The sequence below is a fragment of the Metopolophium dirhodum genome, chromosome 3 (genome assembly GCF_019925205.1).
Source record: "Metopolophium dirhodum isolate CAU chromosome 3, ASM1992520v1, whole genome shotgun sequence".
Classification (NCBI taxonomy): Eukaryota; Metazoa; Arthropoda; class Insecta; order Hemiptera; family Aphididae; genus Metopolophium; species Metopolophium dirhodum.
Genome location: NC_083562.1, coordinates 11,593,636 through 11,621,175, shown reverse-complemented (window position 1 = coordinate 11,621,175; position 27,540 = coordinate 11,593,636). Strand labels below are relative to the sequence as shown.

General features: G+C 28.3%; 1 protein-coding gene across 2 annotated transcripts in view; it reads right to left on the bottom strand.

Moving 5' to 3' along the window:
• The window catches only part of LOC132940465 (protein-tyrosine sulfotransferase), a 105,339-nt gene extending 78,302 nt beyond the window's left edge, over positions 1 to 27,037 (bottom strand). Inside the window, exons 1-2 of one of the 2 annotated variants that reach the window (XM_061008096.1) lie at positions 26,830 to 27,037; positions 26,640 to 26,736 (exon numbers count right to left, since the gene is read on the bottom strand). In XM_061008096.1, coding sequence (XP_060864079.1) covers positions 26,640 to 26,705 — 66 coding nt within the window. In that variant the 5' untranslated portion in view covers positions 26,706 to 26,736; positions 26,830 to 27,037. Of the gene's footprint in view, positions 1 to 16,555; positions 16,993 to 26,639; positions 26,737 to 26,829 lie in introns of those variants that run through there. The other variant, XM_061008095.1, reaches the window with a different exon arrangement.
• Positions 27,038 to 27,540: the final 503 nt, after the last annotated feature.

Below are 27,540 nucleotides of genomic sequence, written 5' to 3'. Positions count from 1 at the left end.
CCTTTAATAAATAAAAAACTGTTCCATTCTGTTAATATAATCATGTATTCTCACCTGATAATTAATAGTTCGACCGCTACGAACCATTACTCTTCTATTTTATTTATTTATTTTATCCTCCGCATATAATTTATTTCTTAATTGGTATACTGCGCTATATGAAATACCTGTATACATACACCAAACCAAATCTAACACGTTCAAATCAAAATCAAAACACGTTATCTAGTTCGTTTAACATTTTAAGATCAGCAGACAGCAGGAAAAAAATATAAGAAACGATATAGAACCAAGGTACATAGCGACATAGAGAAGAACACTGAATAATTTTTAACGTCACATAATGTGGGTATGAAGTGAGTATAGTGAGTTCCGCTAAGTTATCACTGATTTATTGAATCTGATAGATAGTTAATAGAAATCAAAAATCAAAAACCTAATAAACAAATCATAATACCATATTTATGTAAATAAAATTATTATTAAAATCACAGTATAAAGTAGAATATAGTTGAATAAATTGTATGAATACTTTAATACACATATAGGTACAAACTATTTAGCCGGAATAAAGCTGAGGTTTTCAAAATGTTAACCATTTCTCATTTCCAATTTTTAAATGCTTATAACTTTTATTGGTTTTCTTTATACAAGAAATGGAATATTGTTGACATTGGAGTGCTAGAGAAATGTAATTTATACAACGAGGAAATTCTGTTACTCAATAATAGTAACTAGATAAAAAACTAAAAGGGCATATTCAAAATTATTGAAATAGAAAATTTCAATTATTACAAGTAGGTTAATATTTTCGAAGTGGTTTCACAGGAAGGTCTCTTAAAGCCGTCACTCATAATCACTGTCAGCACTTACACTTATTATTCTATATTTATATTTATATATATATAACACATTGTGAATTCTGAAGTAAAAATAAAGGTTACCGTTTAATTCCGGAATAAAATGTAAATTAATTATTAGTTACCCATTATACATAATAGGTGTTAATTTTAGGCTAATATGGAAGATAAATTAAGCACCCGAATTCAATTATTGATTGTACATTTTTTTCTCATTAATATGCAAATATGTTTTACTTGTATTAATAAAATGTATATTGTATATCATTAATTTAAAAATTAATTGGTTTTGTTAGTATAGTATATCAAAGGATAATTAAAAAGATATTTTTATGGAATTAAAACAATAGTTCATAGAATCAAAATGCCAATTTTATTGGATTTAGTGGAACTCACTTAGTCACTTTATATATAATATTTAGATGTACATATTATATTATGTAAATTGTAGTAGACGCAGAGAGAAACCTGTGCGAAACGCACATAATATAATAGATTTATAAGATAGACGAATTCGCGGGTGTGGATTTTTTCGTCACAAGCCATATATTATATGCAATGATGTTCCTACCTATAAAGTGAACACAATATTTTTGAACCATCTATATTGTTATATAAAAATGTTAACATAGGAAAATAAGACGTCAGCCGTCGTTAAAAAATGTTGTCTTCATGATATTTGACATTTGTCACTCTGCGTGTTTGCGGGATTTATGCTCGACGATTATTTGTACCTACTAATACCAGTGTCTGCTACCGTAAATTCATACGTTTTTTATAATATCTCATGGACGCGGATTTAGCGGTACCTACTTCAATAAATATATAAGCTTCAAAAGCATTATGGTTATACACAAGATCCTACCTATATCACGACGGCTGTGAAATATATTTCGATCCCGGGCGGCATTTTAAAAATTTAAACGACTAAATAGCTACGATGAGTGTATATACTTACCTACTATATACATGTATAAGTGTGATGCTCGAGGAAATAAAGAGCGCGTATTATGATTTCGATCAATTAAGCCCTCCGCTAGCGCACATATTATAGCCGTCAGCGGGAAAATCGTCTATGTAATATGTATATATATAACGACATAGCAGGGCGGCTATATTATAATATACGACGACGGCGGCGGCGGTTCGCCGCATTATGTATAATATGTATATAATATGTATAATATGTGATTAAACACTTGTTACGGGTATTTTTTTTCTCGTTTTTGATGTTAAGTCTTTTTATTATTATTATTACACGTATACACGGAGGTGATAAAAATATCGTACCGGGCTATTAAAATAAAATTATTTTTCAATAGACCTCGGGGCGCCGATGAAAAACGCGTGTTACGTGACGCAGACTTCGACAATATACGTAAATGTAGGTGGTACCTACCTAAATACCTATAAACTACCATTATAAATATATTGGTATATATGTACACGGAGACGAAAGACTTGGACAGCGGTGTAGGGCCGACGGTAAGTGTTGTTGTTATAGTATAATATGTATTATGAATTATGATATCAAAGAAATAGCAAACGTCGAATTTTCTTTTTTAGATGACAAAACAACCACTCAAATGTATTTTTACAAAATTTAAATATTTTTTTTTTATCTTAACATTTACTATAATATATAACACCTATATGTGATTGAAAGCGGCGAAAGGATAGACGCGATACTTATACTACAACGCTATATTATAAGAATATATTCGGTTATGGCAGATTATCACGAAAACGACGCAACAAAACAAAGTTGAATACCTACGTATTTATTTTAATCGAAAAACTTTTATGTGAGTGAAAAGAGTACCTAAGCTTTTTTATTTAAATTAAAAACCATAAAACATTTCCGTATTTTTAAATAACAAAGAATGGCTTACGTAATTATTTTTATAGTATGTATGTACCTATGATCTATGTGTATTCTACATATTATATAAGTTGATGGTACGTTATTTTTTTTTATAATTTATAGTTAAAAACTAATAATTTAATCAAAATATACTTGCAAAAAAAATCAAAATCAAAATTATTTCTTTTTTTTCGAAATGATAAAAATAAAATAACTGTGCATTTTAATTTATTTTAATACTGCAGTATAATTCTTATAATATGTAGATTCATTGATAAATAGCCAATAGGTATATGATATATATTATAAGCATTTATGTTAAATATGTACTTAGTATATAGTACCACCACGAAATCGTTCTATTAAGGCAATTCGAAACTAAAAATATTATAATCTACATTTATATATAAATTATATTTCTAGACCAACTAGTAAACTTCAACAAAATATATACGAACTTTCATGTCGATGTTCAGTGTTTAACGTTATGAATTTTGAAAAACAATCATAAATTACACAAACTGTAATACATATATATACGGTATATACTATATACCCACTGTTGCAACTATTGTGAAAATGTATTTAATTTATATTTTTATAAATTATAAACAACAAAAAAACTCTATTTTGTTTGAGAAAAGTTTTAATATATTATATGATACAGGTCTAATAAATAGTAATATTTTATCTAAAAAGTTCGAGCTCGTTATTTTTTATTCTTCAATTTGTTCAATTATTACACTTTAAAAATAAGAACCCATATGATAAACGATTTTTATCACTGTGATTTATATTAAGGTCTAATGTATAACACTATAGTAGGTACTACAATATATGTTAAGTACATATATATGTGACAAATATTATTAAGAAAAACCTATTTTCAACATTGATATTCATATAATATAGGCCGAGGATTAGGTATTGAAAACAATTCAAGATAACTTCTTCCTAACTTGCACAATGACGGCTTATTTGCATCACCCATAAATTGTGCATAATTATTAATTTTCAAATCAACTTAATCAGAATATTTTCTAGTACAAATAGATAATATAATTTTTGTTTTAAATTAATGTGCACCAAAATGGAAATATATATTATTTTAATTAGTGTTCTAACTAGAATATAGACTAATGTATTCAAAGACTGCAAGCATAACGAATATTATTAATTAGCAAGTATGATATTTTGTAAAACATTATGTAAGAGTAAAATAAACTAATTCCATGGCCATATTTTAGCATACATTATATGCAATTATGTAACAAACCAAAAAATGTGTAACTATAAAGTGTGCGAAATTTTTGAAAAGAAAAAACCCAACACCAATATTTGATCCCATAATATTAAATTATGTACATGCATGTAAATGTAATGGAAAACGTGGCCATATACTTATTTATTTATTATAGTATTATGATTGTTTTGTTAACTTTACGATGAAAACAATAAACGTTTCAGACGCAATAAACATAAATGTAATAAAATTGTCTGTGGGTGTATATATAACACTCGCGGCGGTGTATTACATGCATACATTATAGGAACGACGAATTATTAAATATTTGGGCCCACATATCGGGTATGTGCCGACGAAAATAAAAAGACACTGCAGGCGGGGAAAAAATGCAATATTCCTAGGTCATGATTTTATGCAAATAAATATATTATACGCACATAGCATATTACATAGCCTATACGTATATAGGTTTAAAATGAAATATAATACATTCTTTATAACCCTATAAAATTTTACACGACTGCCGAATGGTTATCCCATCGTACACGTCACATCTAGAATCGTATAATAATATAGACTATTTGTAAAGCGCAGCAGAGCGTCGAAACATTTTCGCAGAGTACCGTCGACTATACGACACGGGCAATTGCATATCTGTATCCCGCAGCAACGTATTGAGTCGTCGAAATGTACAGGACGATTCGTTAAACTAGCTATTACACTTCAATGTTTGTGATTTAAAAAAACAATGTATTTATATTATGTCATTTGAAGTATATAATATAATATAATGAAGTATAGTATAATATATTATATTATTGTAACTTTTTACTATTTTTTATTTTTTTTATATCTTAACGACACACGGATATTTATTATTATTGATTTCTCAATCAAAATGGAATATGTTTTGGAAAATGTTGATATCACAAAACAATATAGAGTTAGATGAGCGGAGTAGATCGCCACATTGTCGCATACTCTCATTTTACACCAATAATACCTATAATTAAATATATTTGTACATACTAACAAAATGCATTGAGTTCATTATTCTAAATGTATACATCACCTTAATATTAAAATATTAATAGTGTGGTTTGTAATTAAAAAAAACCTATTATTTTTTGCAAACCTATAGGTACTGTTAGTAGGTAGTAGGTACCTAAACATAAAACGCGTTAAAAAAAAAAAAAAACCCTACAATTAACTCATGAAATTAGCGTTTACAGTTATCTTATCACTCTGTATAAACATAACATTAAGTTTATTATATATTATTCTCTTTGACCGTTTTACACGACCAATTGCAGCCATACGTGACACTGAAAAAGGAGACCACACGTGAGCAGAAAGCAAACAAACGCGATTAATTAACCGATGGACGTCAAAATATCGGCCAAAAGGCTTTTTTTATGACTTATGTCAGACTGTCAAACTACGTACGCACATGACCATGGTATAATATAATTGACTTTTGTGGAGCGGCCAAAAGTATAGGTCATGAAGTTAACCTTATACCTACACTACAGACAAACGTATTAGACTGCGCAGCACGAATGACATTCTACATAATATATAATTACATTTTCAAAAAGATTTTGGTTTTTTTTTTATCGATATGTTATATACCTATGCTGACTCGATGCTTGCTGGGAAATTATCGAGGATTTCACTGTAGGAAATACTGTTGTATAATACAATATAATATTATACTCGTGTATATCGTGGATAGTGGTGGATTTCAATAAATACGAATGCGCAATGCAATTTATAGTGCACGCGCATGCATACTAGCTATAGGTCATAATTTACCGCGAGCAAATTATTTCAATCAAACAACGTGTACATTTCACTATAATAATTATTGATATATATTATATATTATATTACTCGTAGGTATACATAATATATAAAGTTATAATATTGACTTTGGTTTTGAAAGCATTAATCAGGTGCAAAGCCGAGATTACAATTATTATTATAACGAGGTGGAACAAAATATTGAATGGCGTAGAAAGATAAAATAACGATCGCGGGTATACTACGGTTAGACCCCGGATCGGGTAATCGTGCGGCGCTCGCCCCCGATTTATTCGAGTCAGACCCTGCAGGGTATAATAAAGTTTGTGTTGTGCGCAGACATATAGTAAATCTTCGGGGGACATCTGTTATACATATAATAGCTGTATATACCATCACGATGTATACGTATAGACGCCACACTGCACCAAAACCTTTTATGCATAACTGTATATAATACAGTATATATATTACCTGCATAGGCGTACACATATTATCCTGTATGAATGTATAATATATGTACGAGTATATAATATTATGTATGATAAAACATTGTCTTAGAAACGCGACGCTCCGAGGCGGTGTGCTGGTGTACCTATGTATATATTCATAACCGTAAGAGTTATTATGACTTATGATTTATATATATTGCACGGGCTAGACGAAACTAGAGATTGTAAAAACCCTCGCGCAATATTGACACGCGAAAGAAATCTATTGTAAACGTGCGGAACGGTGCCAAAAAAGATTACGGTGTAATTTTGCGGTTCACTTGGTCGAAGCGATGATGTATTATGACGACAGTGGTTTATACAAATGTGTGGACAAAAATATAAGAGTGAGTCTGTGTTTATTTTTCGAAATCCCTTTGAAGTACGCACTAATAGGTACCGTTCAGATCGTTAATAAACTCGTGTATCAGAATAAAACATATTTTATCCCTCCGAAAAGATGTCCTATGTATAATATGACACGCCGAACCGTATAATATTATTACTGTTATTATATAGCTGTATTCGATTACCTATATCGAAAAGTTTTCAAATATGTTTTCGACCATCACGCGCGCGGATCTCTCTCCGAATAGATAGCAGTACGACTTGACAACCTTTCGACAATACACGATGATTCACAATATTATGTGTACATTGCTGTATATGTACACAATCCGACCTATCAAATCGTTTGCCAAGTGGGTGTACGCTGGTACCTGTATGTGCATACAATATATATATACATTGTATACGATCTCAGGTATATAACAACGTCAAATATGCTCGTGGTCATCGATGTATATTGTATGTGTTGTATTTAATTAGAAACCGAGCGTAACTGCAGTGTATTGGTGCCATATAAAGGAAGAGTAATTTAAATTTTAATGAATGTTCCGGCAAAGACGACGCGTCATCATTAGTAGCAAACATTATTTCTCGTTGAAAGACTACGGATAATAATTATAATTTAAATTGCTTTTATTGAATGGCTCTAGAAGGGGTTATTAAGGTGTGAAATTAAATGTACTTATTATTCGCATAAGTCGTCTCGAGTGTGGTCGTTAAAATTATTGCTCCAAATTATTATTATTACCATCGATTGTTTTCGGTGAAAATAAAATGATTTATTGGCAATAATTGTAGACATCGCGTAAATAAATATTAACATAAATTAAAATACATAATATAATACATCGCTAATTGATTATGCGCAGACGCGTGGTAATGTGTGTATAATCTACTACAATATCCGTTGAGTACCTATTTATCTACATAGTACATAGTTTATACACAAATTAAATATTTTTGATAAAAATTGCGAATATGTGTATAGAAGATTCCTATATCTTTGACAAAATAAATCGAATGCGTTTATGGATATGAATTTAAAAATTAGTCATACCCGCGATACAATATACCTACATACGTAATAATATTGTACTACATAACCTGTGGGGATTGTATATTATTTGAATGTAATCTCCAACAGTCTTTTAACACACAATTTGGATGCTATGTATACCTAATGTTATATTACACATATTGGCTACGCCTATTAAACTCTATGTCGATTCTACAAAATAAAATCTAACGTAACTTGTAATCATTTGCCATTACACCTATATAATATTATTATACATAACGACGAAACTTATTATTATATTTTACTGCCGCTGTCGGCCAGGACGCTACTAAAATTTTTATTACGTTTTAATTGCTCCAAAACCCAATTCGAAATGCATAAAAATTCCCTAGGGCAATATTTCATTTGCGCGCGTGGCGCTTTTAGATTGTACCGAGTAGGTATTTGATTTATTGCTCCGGTCCTCGCATCATATTGTATATATATACCTATATATATAGTTACTATATAATATAATATTATTTTGTGCAAAATATCAAATACTATTCCTAAGTGTATTATTTTTGAAATTTTGCTGTGGGATTTTGTGCGCACACCTCATTACATTGTGTATCGCCAAAAAAAAAACAATTTATCTGCGTTTATTGTTTCATTTAAGATAAAATATTAAACAATATACGCGTATACATCATCATCACCATAACCGTATCGGCCGCGGGCGTACAAGTAGGTGGGCGAGGGATGAAGGAGTTATTTGTTTTTAAATTAATTTTTTTTTATAAAAAAACAAAAATGAGAAATATTATATTTTGCGTGGACCATTGGGGCGGGTGTCTTTAAACATCATTGTATATTATACAAATAATGATTATGTAGATCACAGCGAACGAAATATTAAAAAATAGTCAAGATTTTAATAAAAAAGTATGGTTACTTATAAAAAGGTGTTGGGAAAAATTATAATATACGATCTGCCACCTGTTCTATGCATACACAAATTTGTAACAAAAACATTTGAACATTTTTACCATCCCGAAAAATTTGTTATATTATATAATTTTAGTCAACCACCAAAAGAGATTAAAATCGAATTGTACGGTGGTATAATATATTATAAGGTAGGTAGCTTCAAATCAGAAGTCTGCTTATGTATTTGTTATGTAAACAAAATGACCACGAAAAAACAAAAATAAAAGTGAACAACCCTATGGGAAATGTATATAAATAATTGCGGTAATAACCATGTATAAACTGAATAACATTTTGTTTGGACATTAAATATTTTAAGAGCTAACCCCAAAGGCATCTCATATTGTATTAAATCCGATCAAGAAATTATTTTTTTAAAGATTACACATAGGTAGGTTAGGTAACCTATCTAATAAATAAATGATATATTATATTATATTACATATAGACACTCAAAAACCGTTATCCTGCGAGCAAAGTTATCATTTATTTGATATACAAAATTTAAATAAGTTTTAAAAAACGTTTATGATAGAATGGTCTTCTTACGTTACACCGACATATTAAATATAAAATATTTAACTATATTATTTTACTACAATGGTAATAGGACACAATGTATATGATTGGCATGAGTATTTTTCTATATAAATATGTATTATAGGTAATTTAAATAAAAAAACTCGAATTTTTTTTTTCATTCGTAAGGAGTAAAAGCTATTTTAAATTAAATAAATGCATTATTAAAGGAAAAATAGGATTGAGCATGCTTGGTTAATCCACTTGTACATATATATTATATATATATATATTTACTAAAATTATAAACGCATATTAAAGTTTTAAAAACATATTAATATATTTTTATTTACTATTATTAGCATAAGTATAAAGTAGTGTTAATATATATTATTTAGTTTCGTCGGATATTTAGCAAGTCTAAATACGCATATATTTAAATTACATTGCGGTAAAATAGCTTTAACGAATAACGTTAAATAATATCCCTAGAATGGAACGAATTCAAATTCAACCGATGTAACATTATAATATGCTCATCCCTACTAGAATTTAATTTCTGTTTAAATACCTATTTGGCCGTTTTATACTAATTCGAATTTTAGTAACAGCTTTGAACAAAACCAATACGAATGTATCAATTAGCTGCTAAAGTTTGCAGTTTTTTAGACTCTAATTTATATTATACACATTAGACGACAGAGATGACTCAAATTTCGATTCCTTTAGGCTATAATCATCATCACTCATATCAAAGTAATTAGTCGTTTTATACTATATAGCATGCCTATTTATAATATAATAGTTGTGGGTAGACTCAGTACGTCCTCTTTGTGTTGCCTATATTATAATAATATTATAGTATTATTATGCATACTACAGAATAGTCTACACTCTACAGGTACCTACATAATATAATATGTGTTCATCAAAATGTCGATGAGACTCATCTTAAATCAGTTTTTAATTACCATCGCCGCTTATTCTAAAAACGTTACAAATAATATATTCAAATAACTATGCTGAGTGTTTATAATTTGTACTTGCGTATAATTTTTAATACCGATAATTATTATTTCATAATTATAGGTAACTAATGAAAAATAATTTCTAAATAATAAAATGATATGATATGCAAATGCGAATTTTACTGAAAATAACACTTATTTAATTGTTGAACACAAAAAAAAAATGAGATATCATTTTTTTGAAAATATACTGAAACGTCCATATTTCATAAGTCTCATAGGCAGCAAACAAAAATCGTATTAGATATAGGGAAATTAATTAAATATGGTCCTAATTTGGTTTTGTTCTCAAAAATATTTCGTTAAATAGAACATTTTGCTAAATGTAAGTTCGTTGTATGGAAATATGGTATGTACTATGAATATTGTAGTAAATCATTTTCTTTAAAAAGAACTGTTTTCATAAACAAAAAGGAATTGTTAGATATCAATAAAGTATAAATTACATCCAATTTCCGATAAATTGAATACTATATATTGCATGAGAGAATTGAAGCATATTTAAAAAAGTGCTCACAACACAAAAAACATTATAATATGTCGAAGCCAATAGCTTTTACGATTCACTTAAACCAAGAGTGATGTATTTTTTATTTTAGTATACAATCGCTTTTTGTTCGCAATTGCTGAACGGCCACCCTTATATTTTGAAACGAAGTAAAATGCAAATTGATTGGAACGAGGTACTTAACTGAATGTTGATAGATTACGTGTTTAAACTACAAAGGTAATGAATTGTTTGTAGATATAAAATAGTTACATTTTTAGAGTACCTAAGGGTATAATAGTAAATATTGAACATAATACAATTTTTTTTATTACAATATTGAAAATACTTTCCAGTATTGGAACAATTGCAAGTGTAATTAATATTAGCATATCTTTAACAAAAATATGTCCAGTTATGTTGCGCATATCAGGCGTTTAAAACAAAGTTGCACTTCTAAAAAAATCGCATATTAACGTTAAAGAAGACGTAAAATATGAAAAACAATTGTTAAAAAAATAATGTACTTAAAATATGACACGCGTATTTAATATGATACGACGAACAGAATTTACGAGACAGCCAAACCCGTTTTACATATTTATTATATACTCATGCACAGTCGTCGAATATTGGTACTGCGGTTTATCCGTGTATAATATCGACACTATTAAAGCAAGGAGTAAATAAACTCATATCAGCGGTATAGCCCCGAGCGATGTATATACGTGCACCTCTAAATTAGATTGGTTTCGTTAATGCTATAATAAATCGAGAACAAGAGTAAATGTGTTCAATTGATTTATATATTACGACACACGTTCGAATTAAAAAAAAATTCTATTATTAATAGGAATCATCTTCGCATTTGTTTATATATCAAATCGGTCGAATACAAATTATACGGTAGGTAGTTACCAGCTAAATTATGAAACCAATACTAATAAATCAAACAGATTTTAATAGTAGAACAAAAATAAAAATGAAACACTGAAGAAATAAATCCACGAGCCTATTTGAGTACGAGATGGGTCTACTTAATTTTAATTTAATAATTGCAGGTAGTTATTATATGGACACGGCGACGAAACTATAGGTGTTAGGAAAAACTAATAAAATGTAATTATCGCCCCGAGAAATCTAAACAGGAGAGACACCTAGAATAGGTGTAATTAATTGAGAATAAAGTCTTAAATTAATACACATAAACTCAACCCACACAAAAACCAAATTAAAATTCGGCTTTTGTCGTCCATGCATTATATTATATGGACTGCAGTAAACTGGATTGGAGAAAAAAAAACTAGAATTCACATGTGTGAATCCGTGTGTGAAGCTGTTTTGGAAATGAAATTTTTATCCGAAAATATCACGTGAGTAATAATAATATGTACGAATAATTTATGGGTGTCCTACTGACATCTAAATGTGTAAATAGACGACGGTTTTGCAAAAGTTACAACAATTTAATGTAATTATGTATCTGATTTTATGGTGTTCGTGTTTTACTAAAATGAGATTCGCCATGCATATACATGTATATTTCAGCAGGGAAGATACACGTTGCACGGTATAAACATAAAAACTATATAGTGTTATAAATGTTTATAATGGTTTAAGTGTCACATTGAACCAAAAAAATTCGTCTAGAAAATAAGAAACACTACTTCGCGCGTACATACCTACAACATAAATATTTGTGTATACAATATTTAGTTATTATTATTGTTATATAATATATATATATATATTATATGTACCACGTCGGTATTTATGAGGTTGTAACTGTTTTTATAAAGACACATATTCTATTATGGACGGAAAAAAATACTTTATTTCCATGTAAGTCACTCATCCTAAACAGAAACAGAAAAAAAATTCGAATTTTCGCTATATAATAGTTGTAACACAACGATATTAAAAAAAAACCGACTTTATGGTATTGTGCGAAATAAACAATAGCGAGCGCGATATATTATTATTATGACCATTAGTACAATTTGAAATCAGTGGAATTAAAAAAAAAATTCAAAAATGGGCGTATCATTAGATTGACAATATTGCACGTTATATTTATAAATGAAACAAAAAATAGACAGAACGATTTTTGTCGGTCACAAAAGCAGTCTGTTACCGTGTGTATACGAGTACGCCCTGTCATGCACTCACCGAAAAATAATTAACTACCTACCTACTACGTTTTCCCGGGATGATGTCCGTGACGACGAAACACCGAATGTATATACGTATATATATAATACACATTCACTAATAACATTACTTGCATGCCAAACCAATTGTATACCTACCCAATAAGTTCGGTAGACAATCATTCATTTTATTCGACGTCCGTTCGACAATAATTATTTTGTACCGTTACCGTGTCAAAAGTTATATACGCCGATACATAGTAATTGATACAATGTGGTTCAAATGGTTGTCATAATTTTCGGTAAGTACCAACAAGTCACACAGACACAGACGCTTCACGTCAAAATCAATAGTATAGCTACAACGTCACGGTGAACGGTGAATAAGGAATTGGCGACCACCTGGGTCCTGAGACTCTTAACAATGTCCGACAATTGGAAAATTAATTTACGAGTGAAAAAAAACCATAAACTTTTTTATACAATATTTTTGAACGATTCGATCAAATCATTCAAATTTAAAGAGCAGCAATTTGTATATAATTAGATGCAAAATTGGAAACTAATTATAAATAATTTCGCGGTTTCAGTGTACATATACATTGTTGTAAGGTGAAAATAATGTGAATATCAAAAACCTATAAAATCTACACGAGTACACGAGACTAGTGTAATTATTGCAAAAAACCTGTTTTGGTTTTTCACAATTAGATCAAATTTTTATAGAAAAAAAAAATTACACGATTCTTAAATTTTTTAATTTGTAACGTAGGAGACTGGATAATCAACAGGTGAATATGAAGCGTAGGTATTTATTTAAATCACCATTTAAAATTATGTTTTAAAGATCATATAAACATAGGTGTAGTATAATACAGTATAATATGAGCATTAACTATAATATTATATAATAATATGTTCAAACTTGTTCATCGATTTTTCTGGTCGTAAAATTAGATAATGTACAGTTTAAGTAAATCTATTGAAAATAATAACTAACATTAAGTACTTTGTTGGCATACATCGTATACAATTTTCGAAACAATATAGTTAACGTAATCAAATAATTAACACAACATTAAATATGTAAAATTAGAAATCCAAAATGACAATAGAAAAACTATAAATTACCAGAAAACGGGTCTCCATAATAAAGGCAATGAGACAGCAATGAAAATACATGTAGACTGTAGACGGATCGAAAGTTTAAGCCTGAAAACGTGACTTTGGCCAAATAATATTCACTTCTACTTTTTGTAGTAATTTGCGTTTTAATTAACAAGCTTCGTCTAAGTAATATTGTGAAACTTTATATGTACTTAACTCTTTACAGGTCGGCGATGCATGGTATGAATATATATTGTAATACATTTTTTCGTCAAAAATCATCTTACGAATAATTAATTTTTTAAATTTTTATTTATTTGAACAATCTATAAATCGTAGTTATATTGCGTTAATTGTAGGTACTACGAGTTTCGTAAACACGCCGTTACAACTAAAACCACTGGCCGTGAAGTATACACAGCATCATAATATATATTATATATTATATTATAATATATAATATATACTACATATACTATATGTCTATGTAGTTCTATGGAACTGTATTAAAACATTTCTGAATAAGTTAAAAGTATAAAAAGCTGAACTAAATAAAATAATTAATATTATTGTAAACAAATTGCCCGACCTTATTATTATAATAAGTAATATGTCCATTTAATAACTTATTTTAAGTAGTATAGTAGTAGTAGTTAGTGAACTAATAAACTAAATAATCTGTAATTCGAGGTATACCGATTTAAAAATAAACACAGATTTCAATACTCATTTAATAATCAGCGAAACAAAATTGTAGCAATAAACTCAACGTTTGAAATATTATTATAATATAGTTTTAGTATTTTATGTAAATCACACTAAATAAATGCTTTAATACATAAGTTCTAATGACAGTTATTAAGAAATAAATAATAGAAAAAAATAACACATTTCACTGTAATTTTGTAATTATTATTTCTGAAAATTAAATACAGATATTATATCCAATCACATCGTGCTATAATTCTGTTAGTATTGACTTTTTTAATTCATATATTTTTAATACTGATTATAACAAATTATTAACGCAGCAAAATATGTAAGCATGCATATTTTTTTTAAAATTATATTAACATTCTAAATGACCAAATGTGTAGCCTCGTGGAGTAAAAAATTGTAAAAGTTGAACTAGGTATTCAATTTAATTTATAATAACTCATATGGCTATAAACTGTGTCGATTTTGAAAAAAACTTTTACCGAAAATTTATTTTGTATAATAGATACCTAATTTTACGTCTGATATATTTTTTATTGTTTGAGTTATTTACAACATTTTTTTTTTAATTCTGTTAAAAACAGAAAAACTTTAGATTAAAAAAAAAAATGTTTGACGGGGAAAAACACAGTGGGATGTCTAGTATTTTAAATCCAATATGTTAGCTCTGCATTGCAATCAAATATTAGACAAATACTATTACAGTAACATATCTATTTTGATATTGAAATAATGTAGGTAGTTAAAACTACCTATGCGATATGCAAAGTCAAAACTATTTTTATATTGTCAACCGAAGATAATTTATTGTAACCAATTAAAGATCATAAAAATCATAAAACATTATTAAAATTAAAAATAACAAATTACTTTTGTTGTTATATTATTTCACTAGTCTAGATGTAAGTGATGTTTACATAAGTACCAAATCTTTAAGAGCTAAAAGTAAATTTATATTTATTTTTACTTCCAATATATTATATTATACATAATTCACAATAATTTAGCGCATGTTAAACTTGCACTGACTTGTATTTGTGTAACAAAATAGACTTTTATGTTGTAATGGCAAGTTAAAATAGTTATACGTCAAAAGCAGTAATTCCGGACCCATTCATGTTTTTCATTATCTAGAACAAGATCTATAATACGCTATATATAATATGTAATCAATTACTATTAAAATACCCGTTATTTGTTAAAAATAATGAGACAAAATTCTAAACATTTGCATTTGGATGTTTATGAAGTTAACAAGATTACATCTTAATGGGAAATGCCACTAATTAGATCGTGATATTTTATGTTATAATATAATAAGTTACAACTCTGGAAGTATATGAATATACCCATTAGAGTAATTTCCACAAGTGAAAAACTTAAAGGTGACATTTTAAACACAATACATATTATAACAACGAATACGAATGTATAGTTATTGCACATTTGCATAGAGGCTTCAATGCTTCATATAATATACCGGCTATATTTAAACATAACAGTCATTCGAAAAGTTTGGAAATGTTTAATACCGTTAACTAAGTTTGTTAACTTTGCGAGCCATACGACCAAATATAATTTATACGGAAAAACCTAATGGGTAACTGCTGCAAAGTTTTCAAAGTAGAAAAGGGTTCTAAACACCTGAAAACGATTTAACATGTTTTACCTCCCCACAAAGTGGGGTAGAGGGTGGTCCTCCAGTTCAAACCCATATTTTTGAAGAAACTTATTTTTTTTTATCATCATTACATTACCAATCAAAACTTTGTAATTACTAATTAGTATACGCGGCGTCGGTCGCATCACCAAAACACCCGCAACAACAATTGCATCAATAACGAACTACACGAAACTCGAGTATTTATTTTATTCTTTCAAGTATTTACAATAATAATATTATATTATATATATACCTAAAAATATGTTTAATATTATCCGTAAATACCTTATATCCGCCACACTTGTGACATGCGATCACGTCTCCGTTGTGTTTGACGGCGGTTTTGTGCACGCCGCCACTACCGAAATTGCTGTAGTACGTCATCGTACGACATTTGGGACGATAAAAAACAAAAAACCGAAATCGATTACACTATACGTTAAATGTACCGCATGTATTTTAAACAATATAACACCTAACTGGGCCAATATAATATTATATATTTATTATACTGATCTAACAATTTACGATTTTTTATAATAATTATGAAAATAAAATATACGTTGGCGGGACACGCGGAACACCCGACCTGATGGCGTGGTTCAGTGTAATATATAATACGACACGACTCGTGCGTATGTCATTCGGAAGACGATCGCAGGCGGTGACTTTTCGCGGACGCGGCGACCAACACGCTCGCCGTCGGACTGCGGACTGAACGGAGTCCGCCGCCGCCTGATTCTCGCGCGCGTTTTACGGTTCGGAGACCGCGTCGGCACAATAATAATATATACACAAATATTTACAAATAAAATGTAGGTATAATGTATATAACACTATATACAATGTATATTATATCACAGTCATAGGCGTGTGCAGATTTGTATCGTTAGATATAGAAATACTCGGCCACAACAATTAAATAAATATACGTGTGTTTGTGTGTGTGTATGTATGTATAAGAAAAGCGTTTATATTCATTTCGGATAAGTGTAACGTGAATAGGGCTCGGTTAATATGACGTATACTTCTATATCAAAATAATATCGTAATAATATGGTATGGTTTTCGACTAGGTATGTTTTTTGTTCAATAGATAACTCTTTTTGTGTATATTTTTATAGAACATAAAATCATATTTAACAAACTAGGTAAATAAAAATGTAAACCATGTACAATAAAAAATGTTTTTCTTACCTGAACAATATTTGTCAGTCAAATATGGTCAGGTAACCTACGTATATTTTGATAAAACAAATAACCACTGTGTCCTAAAAACTAGAATAATATTATGTCGAATTAAAAACTGATCATAAAATAAATTCAAGTACACCGGATTGTGGGGTAAAATTGCTCTCTCACACGTATATGAAACTGTCTGAGTAGGTATACCAAACTTTACACATTTGAAATAACTTCAAATCACGTGTAGCTACATCATAAATAAAAATAATACCTACTTATAAAACAATCGTATACATATTATTATATGTATTAAATTATACTCAAGTATACCATATTATGGTACTGTATATATTTTTTTACGTAGTACAAAAAAACGGTAAAAATAAAATATAAGTAGGTACAGCAATATTGTTATTTGTAATATAATATGTACGTATTACGTATAGTTAAATGTGTTTTTGTGGCGGTCGTACGATAATGATACGCCGGAAAAAACAACGAAAAGCAATAACGTCACACATAACAATAAACAGTTACTGTTATTGGAGCGACGCGTATACACGATATAATAATACATGTGATAACTCGTATTAGCTTTCGCGAACGCCTCCGGCGCACGACGGGGCCGGAGATCATCACCACGTGTGGGTACTTATTATATTTTACGACGACCAATGTTTGTTTTGATACGTCTAGTCATAATGTATAGACCTAATACGAGGGTGTAAATTATTAATCATGTTAATGTAGTTTTTTATTTCGCAATTTCGTTCGTCCAAATATATGTAATCGACAGAAATCATAGCGAGCAGGAGTACGACTGTACGAATATAAAGTGGGATAATTTTCAGAAGTTGTCTCACCGTTTTCGGTATGGATATAAAAAAATATAGGTAAAACGTATAACTAAATACTAATGCTAACATATACCGGTATACAAACTTACCGAACACAAAATAGTATATTATGGTGACATAATAATGATTAAATATTGTAATGGTAGTCGTACACTAAATAGGATTTGGAAAAATTACTAGTTCATACCTACTCGTTATTTTTTGTAATATTTAAAAGCGTGAGTTTTATGTTACAGGTGTTCAAAACTGAGTGAACGTTAAGTGTTTAAGTGCACTCTTAAAAGAATATTGAATTTTAAAAAAGTCATAGCATTATATCCAATTTATAAATCAAATGCATGTATAGTAGGTACTATACGTACGTCTTTCATGTGGGTTTGGTCGTTTGGATATAGTATTATATATAATATATATATATTATGAGTTTAGTATAATATACTTATATTTATAAAAAATATACCTATATGGCTATATATTATACTAACGACTAATCAGTAGGTAATGACTAAGAACAAAAATAAATAACCACGTTATTCTCTCGAGCTCACAGTTTTTGATTTAGTATAACATATTTATTTAGACTTGAAAGATGTGGATAGATATTTCCCATGAAGATGATTTAAACAAGACGGAATTTAACACACTCGTATGTATTAAAAAACCCAGTCCAACGTATAATGCCATATATAATATATTTCAGTCAACCAGAATGAGAGGAGAGTATACTAAAATCTAATATCCGAAAAAATAACTAAATTTTATTTCTTTTTATTGCTACTAGTTTGTCCTAATGTACTAAAAATACCTGATTGTACAGTTTAAACTCCTTATAACGTACCTATATATATATATATATATTTGCAAATATATTTAGTACCTACTATAGTAGTGCACATTTCATCAATAATAAAAGTACCTAAAAATGTTTTAAAGTATTTCTATACCTAAACCTAACACTTTTCTTAACGATATTATCTTAAAACTAGTCTCGCCCATAAAAGTGTTAATGGTAAGGATAAGTTTAAGTACAATTAAATGTATTATAAGCTCAACATATTAATGTACACGTTACACAATATGCAATATATATTTTTAAAACTAAATTATAGTCACTAGTCAGATTATAAAGTATTTTATACCACAGAAAAAAGTACGAATTTATATGGCAACGTAACTGTATACTACAGCAGTGTACAACAAAATTAATGATAATATAGGGCATGACATTCAAATATTGGAGGCAAACAAAAAAGTTTTTTTTATAACATTGAAATGTTCACATCAGTTATTAAATACTAAACACAATACACTATTACTACAAAATAACAAAATAATATAACTGTCTACTTGTTTTTATTGTGTTAACAATTTATGGTCGTCTGAACATTTATAAATATAACTGTAAAAAATATATAATACATTTAACATATATGATATAATATATACAAACAAAATATAAAACAAAATTTATTTTTTAATCATTATTGTTATTTTATTTTTACGAATTCGTAACATTCAATATTAGGTATTTATATAATCCTGTTCTTCAGTGCCTGTTTTTCCAATTTTCCGAAATTCTATATAATGAAAAAATTATATTTTATATTTTAGTTATTACCTTAACATTATACTTTTCCACTTATATACAGCTCTTTACATATTTAGGGGGGGGGGTCTTTCTATGTCCTACCTATATCAAACTTAGTTTTTTCTATATTTTAATTTTGTAACCAAACTGTTCAAATTAGATAAACATAGTCTATTACATTTACTCAGAAGTAGTGAACTAATGCTCTAAACGAATGGTATTTTAGATTCCGAGCGGAGCGATGAATATATTGATTTTACAATAATGTGTTTTTTTTTGTTTCTGTTTACACGATAAGTAGCCGAAATAATGCTCCGATTTTCAACTTCAGTAAAATTTTCAGAAGTTTTTAAAGGTGTCGGGGAAAACAAAAAAAAATTAAGAAAAAACGGGAATTTTTACTCAAAATTGGTTTTTGACCAAATTGATTTTTGTTTTTGGTGTAACTCTAAAACAAATTACCGTATCTACATGACATTTTTACTGAATTTTGATATTGGAGTTTTCTATGAGCTGTTTAAGGACATTTTCTGTTTCCAATATTTTTAGGTTTTTTTCTATAAATGTCGATAAAATTGTATTAGTTTGGTCAAAAATCGTGAAAATGTAATACAATATTGCTACAGGAGCAGTTGAAAAATATTAAAATGGCACAATTTTTTTTTATAAGTATTTAAAGTTCAAATTTTGACAAAATACGTAAAAATCATCATGAAAATATGCAAACTAATTTTAGTTATATTATATACACTTTTCTCAAATTTTTTGTCAAAATTTAAAAAGCGGGTAAGCGGATGTCGCTCTGCTGTACAGTAGGACGTAGGTTACAAGTAGGTCACTGTATAATGGATTGTATTAAATTTGAATTCAATGATATTATAATATCATTGTATAGGTACGAAAAACGATTCAGAGCGGAGACGGTTTGTCAGTCTGGATATTTTATATTGTTATTATTTATTATAGCCTAATAATTGAATTAATATTATAAATTACAACAAAATAACTAAAAACATTATTCTTGGTTATTTAATATGTAATTCGTTACCTAGTTACATTAGGTATAAAGATCTATAATGCAGTTATACCATACAGCTTCATGAAACAAAGATACATATTTAAATTCGTCACAAATTTTTATTCGTTTCTATGGTGATAATTGATAAACAAAGCGTTAGAAATTAAAATCGAGTTTTTGGAGGTTTTTCGTAATTTGACGGTGGTTTTTCCCGTGGTATTAAATAACTATTGAGAAAATCAAAAAATGACCTCCCTGAAGTACCATTTAAATTCAATTTTCTAAAAGATAAGATACTATATGTTGAAATTGAAGCACTCCTTCTGATAGAAATTTTGTATACAGGATAAAAAAAAATAAATAGAAATAAACACAATTGTAAAACCACTAGCTTTCTCGTTTCCCTCAGAATCTAAAATGATTTTCTAGTTGAAAATGTATAAAATGTTCAACTTTTATAGCTATATAGATTGAAAATGTACAAGGTTCCACGTGAATAGGTAAAAAATGACTTTATTCACAATAATATCATCAAATATACTTAGTAATACCATATGCTGACTGACCGTCTTCGCTCAAAATTGTTTTTCGTATACAATGATATTATATCATTGAATTCAAATTTAACACCATCCATTACAGTGACCCACTTGTAACCTACTGTACAGCACAGCGACACCCACTTGCCCATTTTTTTAAGTATAGTTTTAACCATAGAAGTTAACAGTAAGAAACCTATACTGGTTATACTACACTTTATTGCTGAATTTTTTAATAGCCTAAATAGGTCTATGTTTACCTAATTTTAAAAGTTAGCCACGTAATTTAAATATGCAAAAAATGTGTTGGTTATGTGTTTGTAAAAAAAGAGACAGCAAATACTATACGTTAACATAAAAATAATTAGAAACTTGAAATATTATTATTTAAATATTATATATTATTTTATTAATCATTTTGAATTGTTTCAGACATGTACAGAAAAAAAATTGTACATGTTGTATTTGTCATATGAACATTTTTTTTTTATTTATATACTATTGGTATATTTAAGATAATAGTACTATAAATTTAAATTATATATTTCAATAATGCATAGATTATGGCATGCCTACAATTTAGCATCACACAAAAAATTCATAGATATTATAAACAAATGTTGTTTTTCTAGGTATTTATCAAATAAATAGATTGTACATTTGTGTATAATACTATGATGTAGGTATGTACATTTTTTTCTATTAAAACCTTATATACCTTGTTATTAATTACCAGTTAACAGAAATATATTATAATTTATAATTACCTATAGAAAATTATAAACTATATAATAACACATTTTATATTTCTGCGAGCTATGATGATATATTTTCACCGTCCCATTAAGCAAGGTTTTCTTTTTAGATTTTAAGCGGAGGGATGAAAGCATTAAGATTTTACAATGATGTGTGTTTTTGAGGCAATAAAAATACTTCAATTTTTAAATTTGAGGGTGGCTATTACTTACTAGTAGAAAATTGTAACTTTGTTATACTTTAGGGGTCTTAAATCTTAGATTTAAAAAGAAAAATTTTTATGAATTCTTAAATCAAAATAAATTGATAATTTTCGTGATTTTTCCATATTTTGTCAATTTTTAAACTTTAAATGCTTATAAAAAGTTACTGTGACTAAGAATTTTTAATATTTTTCAAACGTTATAGTAACAACATAATAGAAGCTTTGTATTAAATTTTCAAACTTTTTTACCCAACAAATAGTTTTATTGACATCCATAGAAAAAAAGACTAATAAAATTAGAAACTGAATATATTCCTAATGAGTTCAAAACAAATCAAAATATTTTGAAAATATTATCGTGTATAGGAAATGTTAGTATAAATGACCATTGGAAATTTCATGTGTATACGTTCATTTGTTTTAAAGTTACACCAAAAACCAAAATCGATTTTGTGGAAAACCGATTTTGCGTAAAAATTCCCGTTTTTCCTTAATATTTATGCTGTTTTTCCTGGTGCTTTTGAAAATTATTGGAAATTTTAAATTTTGACCTGCCCAATGCACCAACGATATTCACTTTTCCGTCAAACAAAATACTGAAGTTGAAAATCCAATCATTATTTCAACTACTTATCATGTACACAGACACAAAAAAAACACACATCAATACATCATTGTAAAATCAATACATTCATCCTTTCACTCAGAATCTAAATCACATCATTGTAAAATCAATACACTTTTTATCGCTCAGTCCAAAATCTAAATATTCCTAGTATTTTTAAAATAACTTCCAATACCAAAAAAAAAAAAAAAAAAAATAGTGGAAAACATCAATTTTTAGCAAAACTCGCTATTAATAAAATCTATTTTGTTTTTTTGGTGTACTTAAATAAAAAATTATACCGTAGATGCTAACATTTTTTCCTAATTAATTATTTATTATCATTTTCTACCCATAGTATAATTTTTAAATTAGTTTAATCTATATATAGGTACGGACATATTAAAATTGTTCTCATAAATGTCGATACAAACATTTTTAAATGGTTAAAACCTTTTAAATTTAATACACAATTCCTCAAAGTTGTTCATATTATATGATAATTGGTACCTAAAATAGGTAATATATGTTCAAATATACTTTTACTAGTACCTATATAAAAATCGCTCGTAAAATATTTAAAAAAGCTTATATTTTTTAAATTTAAAGAATTTTTTTACAATTGGATCAACTTTACTTAACAAAAATAAATAGATTTAAAAAATAAACTACATGACATACACAAATGATTTTACACTCAAAATGTTTTTAAAACCCAGATTCACAAATTGGCTATTTTTTGATTTTTTCTAAAAAGATTTAATTTTCAGTATTAAAAAAACATTGATTAGTACAAAAGATATTTGTCAGGTCTTCCTGTTATAATGTGCAGTATCATACATTTTAACATAGACATTTTGATAATTTAGAGTAAAGCAGTAAAGCACAAAATTAAAGATTAAAGTATAATTATTGTTACTCAATACTCTAAACCAATTTTTATATGAGTATCAAGAACACAAGAATAGCTACTTTAACGTTTAAGGACAAAATAAGTGAAATAAAATATATTCTCTATAATCTAGTAAGAGTAAATAATTATTAAATAGGTTAGATAACTACTAACATAACCTATTTTACATTTATTTCACATTGTGATTTCAGTGTTAATAGCTGAGTCTAAATTTGTTTAATTAATAACAAAAACACATTTGTAATGGATTTACCAACATACCATAATATAAAATAATTAATACATAATAATACACTTAATCTTTGTAAATTTACTGTTGCGGTGATCCAATTTTCATAAAATCAATTAGGTTGATAAATATAGTATCCAAAATACTTGTTATATTGTTCGTAATTCGTAAAGGTTTTTAGAAAGATCCACTAGCATTTATAGTTTACTAAATCAAACTCATAATAAGTAAATAATCGTGATGTGAAAATTATGTACTAATAACAATAAATATCTGTATTTTAAGACTTACATTTGTGGACAAGTTGTAAAAATAAATAACAAAATTACTATACAAAGTAGATACAATTATTTATCAATCTAATTTAACTCAAATAATTTATATTCTAAATACTTAAGGTAATGCAATTTAGTCTCATTTAATACTAATTTAATAGATAATGAAAAATGAAATAAAATATTCATCTCAAATAGAGAATATTAGTAAAAATAATAAATATTAAGTGTTAAAAAAAAAAATCTAGCATTCACATTTAGTTTCTTAGTTTTTCAAACGAGTAATTATTACTATGCCACATTTTTGTTATACCCACGGATTAATATACAGGATGCACAACGAACCTATGATAAGTGAAGCACTGACCTTCTCACAGTGCGGCTAGACTACTAGAGCTTTATAGTATTGTTCTGTGTTAGCCAGGAAATTAAGGAACTAAATGACACAATAGTTCATTATTCTCTCGGTTAACACAGAATAATCCTATAAAGCGCTAGTTGTCATGCCAAACAGTGAGAAGCAGACACTCAAAAATACAGCATTAGTAAGATGCATCGTTGTGTATCCAGTATATTAATCCGTGGTTATACCAAATATGCCAAGGCTCAAGATTAAATCTATAAACATTAGCCAACACAATAAATTACTAATAACAATTTATGTAAAAAACCAAAATATTTACATATAGTTAGATCTATGTTTGTTAGAATGATGATAGATCATACAATGGATTGGATAGCTAAAAGCTATATTTAGTGGTATGAGAATGAGATGGGTTTATATAAGGAGTTTGGTGGCAAAGAGACCCTGAAGTTCAATTATCAACTACTTAAATTTTTAAGAAAAATAACAAAGCTTGTTAATTGTACCTCTTGCTTAATATTGAAATATTTAACAAACTGGCCATAAAACCAGTAAATATCATAAAATGTACAAAGGTACGAGGAGAAATTAATTTCAAATTTCAAATTTTGAATATTAAATCTTTTAACAAAGTAATGGCAGTATAGAGTTCTATTGATAATAGTATGGTTCTAATTAATTTCTTGCTCTAACCCACTTTAAAATTATCTAATTATAAATAATAATAATAATAATAATAAACATACAATCTAATATAAAAAAACAAAATAAAACAATGTGTTATAAATTTGATATCTTAAATAAAATGTCAATAACAGTTATGATGATTTTTCGATTTTTCATGGTAGTAGTTGGTTTTCATACAGTTGATGAATACATTAGGTATCACATTCAAGTTATGTTCGTCATTCTGAAAAGAAAAAGAAATGTTTATTATTTTATAGGTTTAATTTTGTATAAAGGATTATAATAATATTAATCAATATATACCGGGTACAAAAAAAAAAGAAATTTAATGCAAATTGGGAGTAAGTATTGAAAATAAAAACAGGTACGAGCATCAGTTTTATATATAATATATTATGTATATAAAAATGTATGAATATAAATGTCAAGGACCACTAAAGTTATTACATCATGCAAAGAATTTTAGTTGGATAACATTATATTAGTATAGCATATTAATATGGTTTAACTCGGTGAAATAGATTTTATGAAGTTGAATTTATTAATTGTTACAAAAAAATGAGATTAATACTTTAAATGAAAATATAACCACGGTATACAGTAATAATCTACATGCCGGCTTACCAATATTTCAATGTAGCGAACGCTGTCAATAATAAATCTGCTTTCATGGTTGCTATAGAATTGGATAAAAAACAATTTACAATACACATTCAATCACACTAGCACTTGATTTAAATTGATAAGCTGAATTATTAGACAGTTATGTACTTCCCGAGTCTTGTATAGTTTACAAACGGACTAAAAATTGCACAAGTCGTTTGGCCGCATTAGATATCGTAGTTAATTATTTTATTATTCATATGTATTAATATTAGACGGCTAGGTACAACAATTAAATATCAATTAAGTATTTGCAAAGTATGTGTAACGGTGTTATGTGTTTAACTTTACCAATGCCGTATAGTCACCTATACATGGCCCATTCAGTATGCTATCACGGTGATTTTCTATACACCTACCTACCTTAAATACAAATATTAGTAGGTGCTACACTGCCACAAGGTCTATCTCGAAGCATACATCGAGGACCAGCAATCGGCGTAATTACAGAGTTTTGAGGCCAAAACAGGGAGCAACGGTGCTTACCTTAAACCGAGTCTTGATTTGTGTCACAATCTTGTCCATCGTGGTGGCAGTTTCAATGTTGGTCATAGGTAGCTGGTCGGTGAACAGGTTTTCTGGCCTGTCACATAACAAATTCACATTACCAGACAATGATTAAAAAAAAAAGAACATTTGTTATTTTCATTCAACCAAATCCTACATTCCTACTTACCAGTACTACTGCTATTACTACGACAACCACAACTCTGCATGTCCACAGCCCACCGACAGAGGTAAGGTCGAGACGCCAGAAATACAGTGAAAACTGTGTGACAACTATAGAAAACGAGAGATTGTTTGGCGATTTTCGGTAAGAAATTCAAACTCGAGTGTTGGAAAACAAACAAAAACAAAAACACATTTACCATTATCACACAGCCCGCGACATTCGCGTGTGGTGAAATCGGCCAACGAAACGTTTTGCACCGGACCGGTTGCCAGTGTGACCAACAGGACGATTTTTATATCATAATATTATCGTAGCGCACCACCGACAACGACGACGACGTTACGACTTACGACTTAGTCTAGGTACAAAAATACGCTTTATTAATTAGAAAATAAGAATATTATTACGATTCCATTCGTATGCACTTTGCTCTCTAGGCCTCCACGGCACTGTCAGAACTCATAGAAAACAAGACATAATGTTGGTACTTTATTTGAGTTCCCCATTTTTTTTTCAAGTTTCCAACACGGTTATTATTTTTTCAATATCAAATAAAACGTTCAAACTGATCAGCAAAATAAAATACGATACGTATCCGTGTGGCCGTACTCTGCTCTCGACGACTTTCTATAAAATTTATATTTTATTGTATTTTAATTTTATCAAGAGTAAGTTAATACTAACCGTGATACCAGCGATAACCTAGCCACTTAG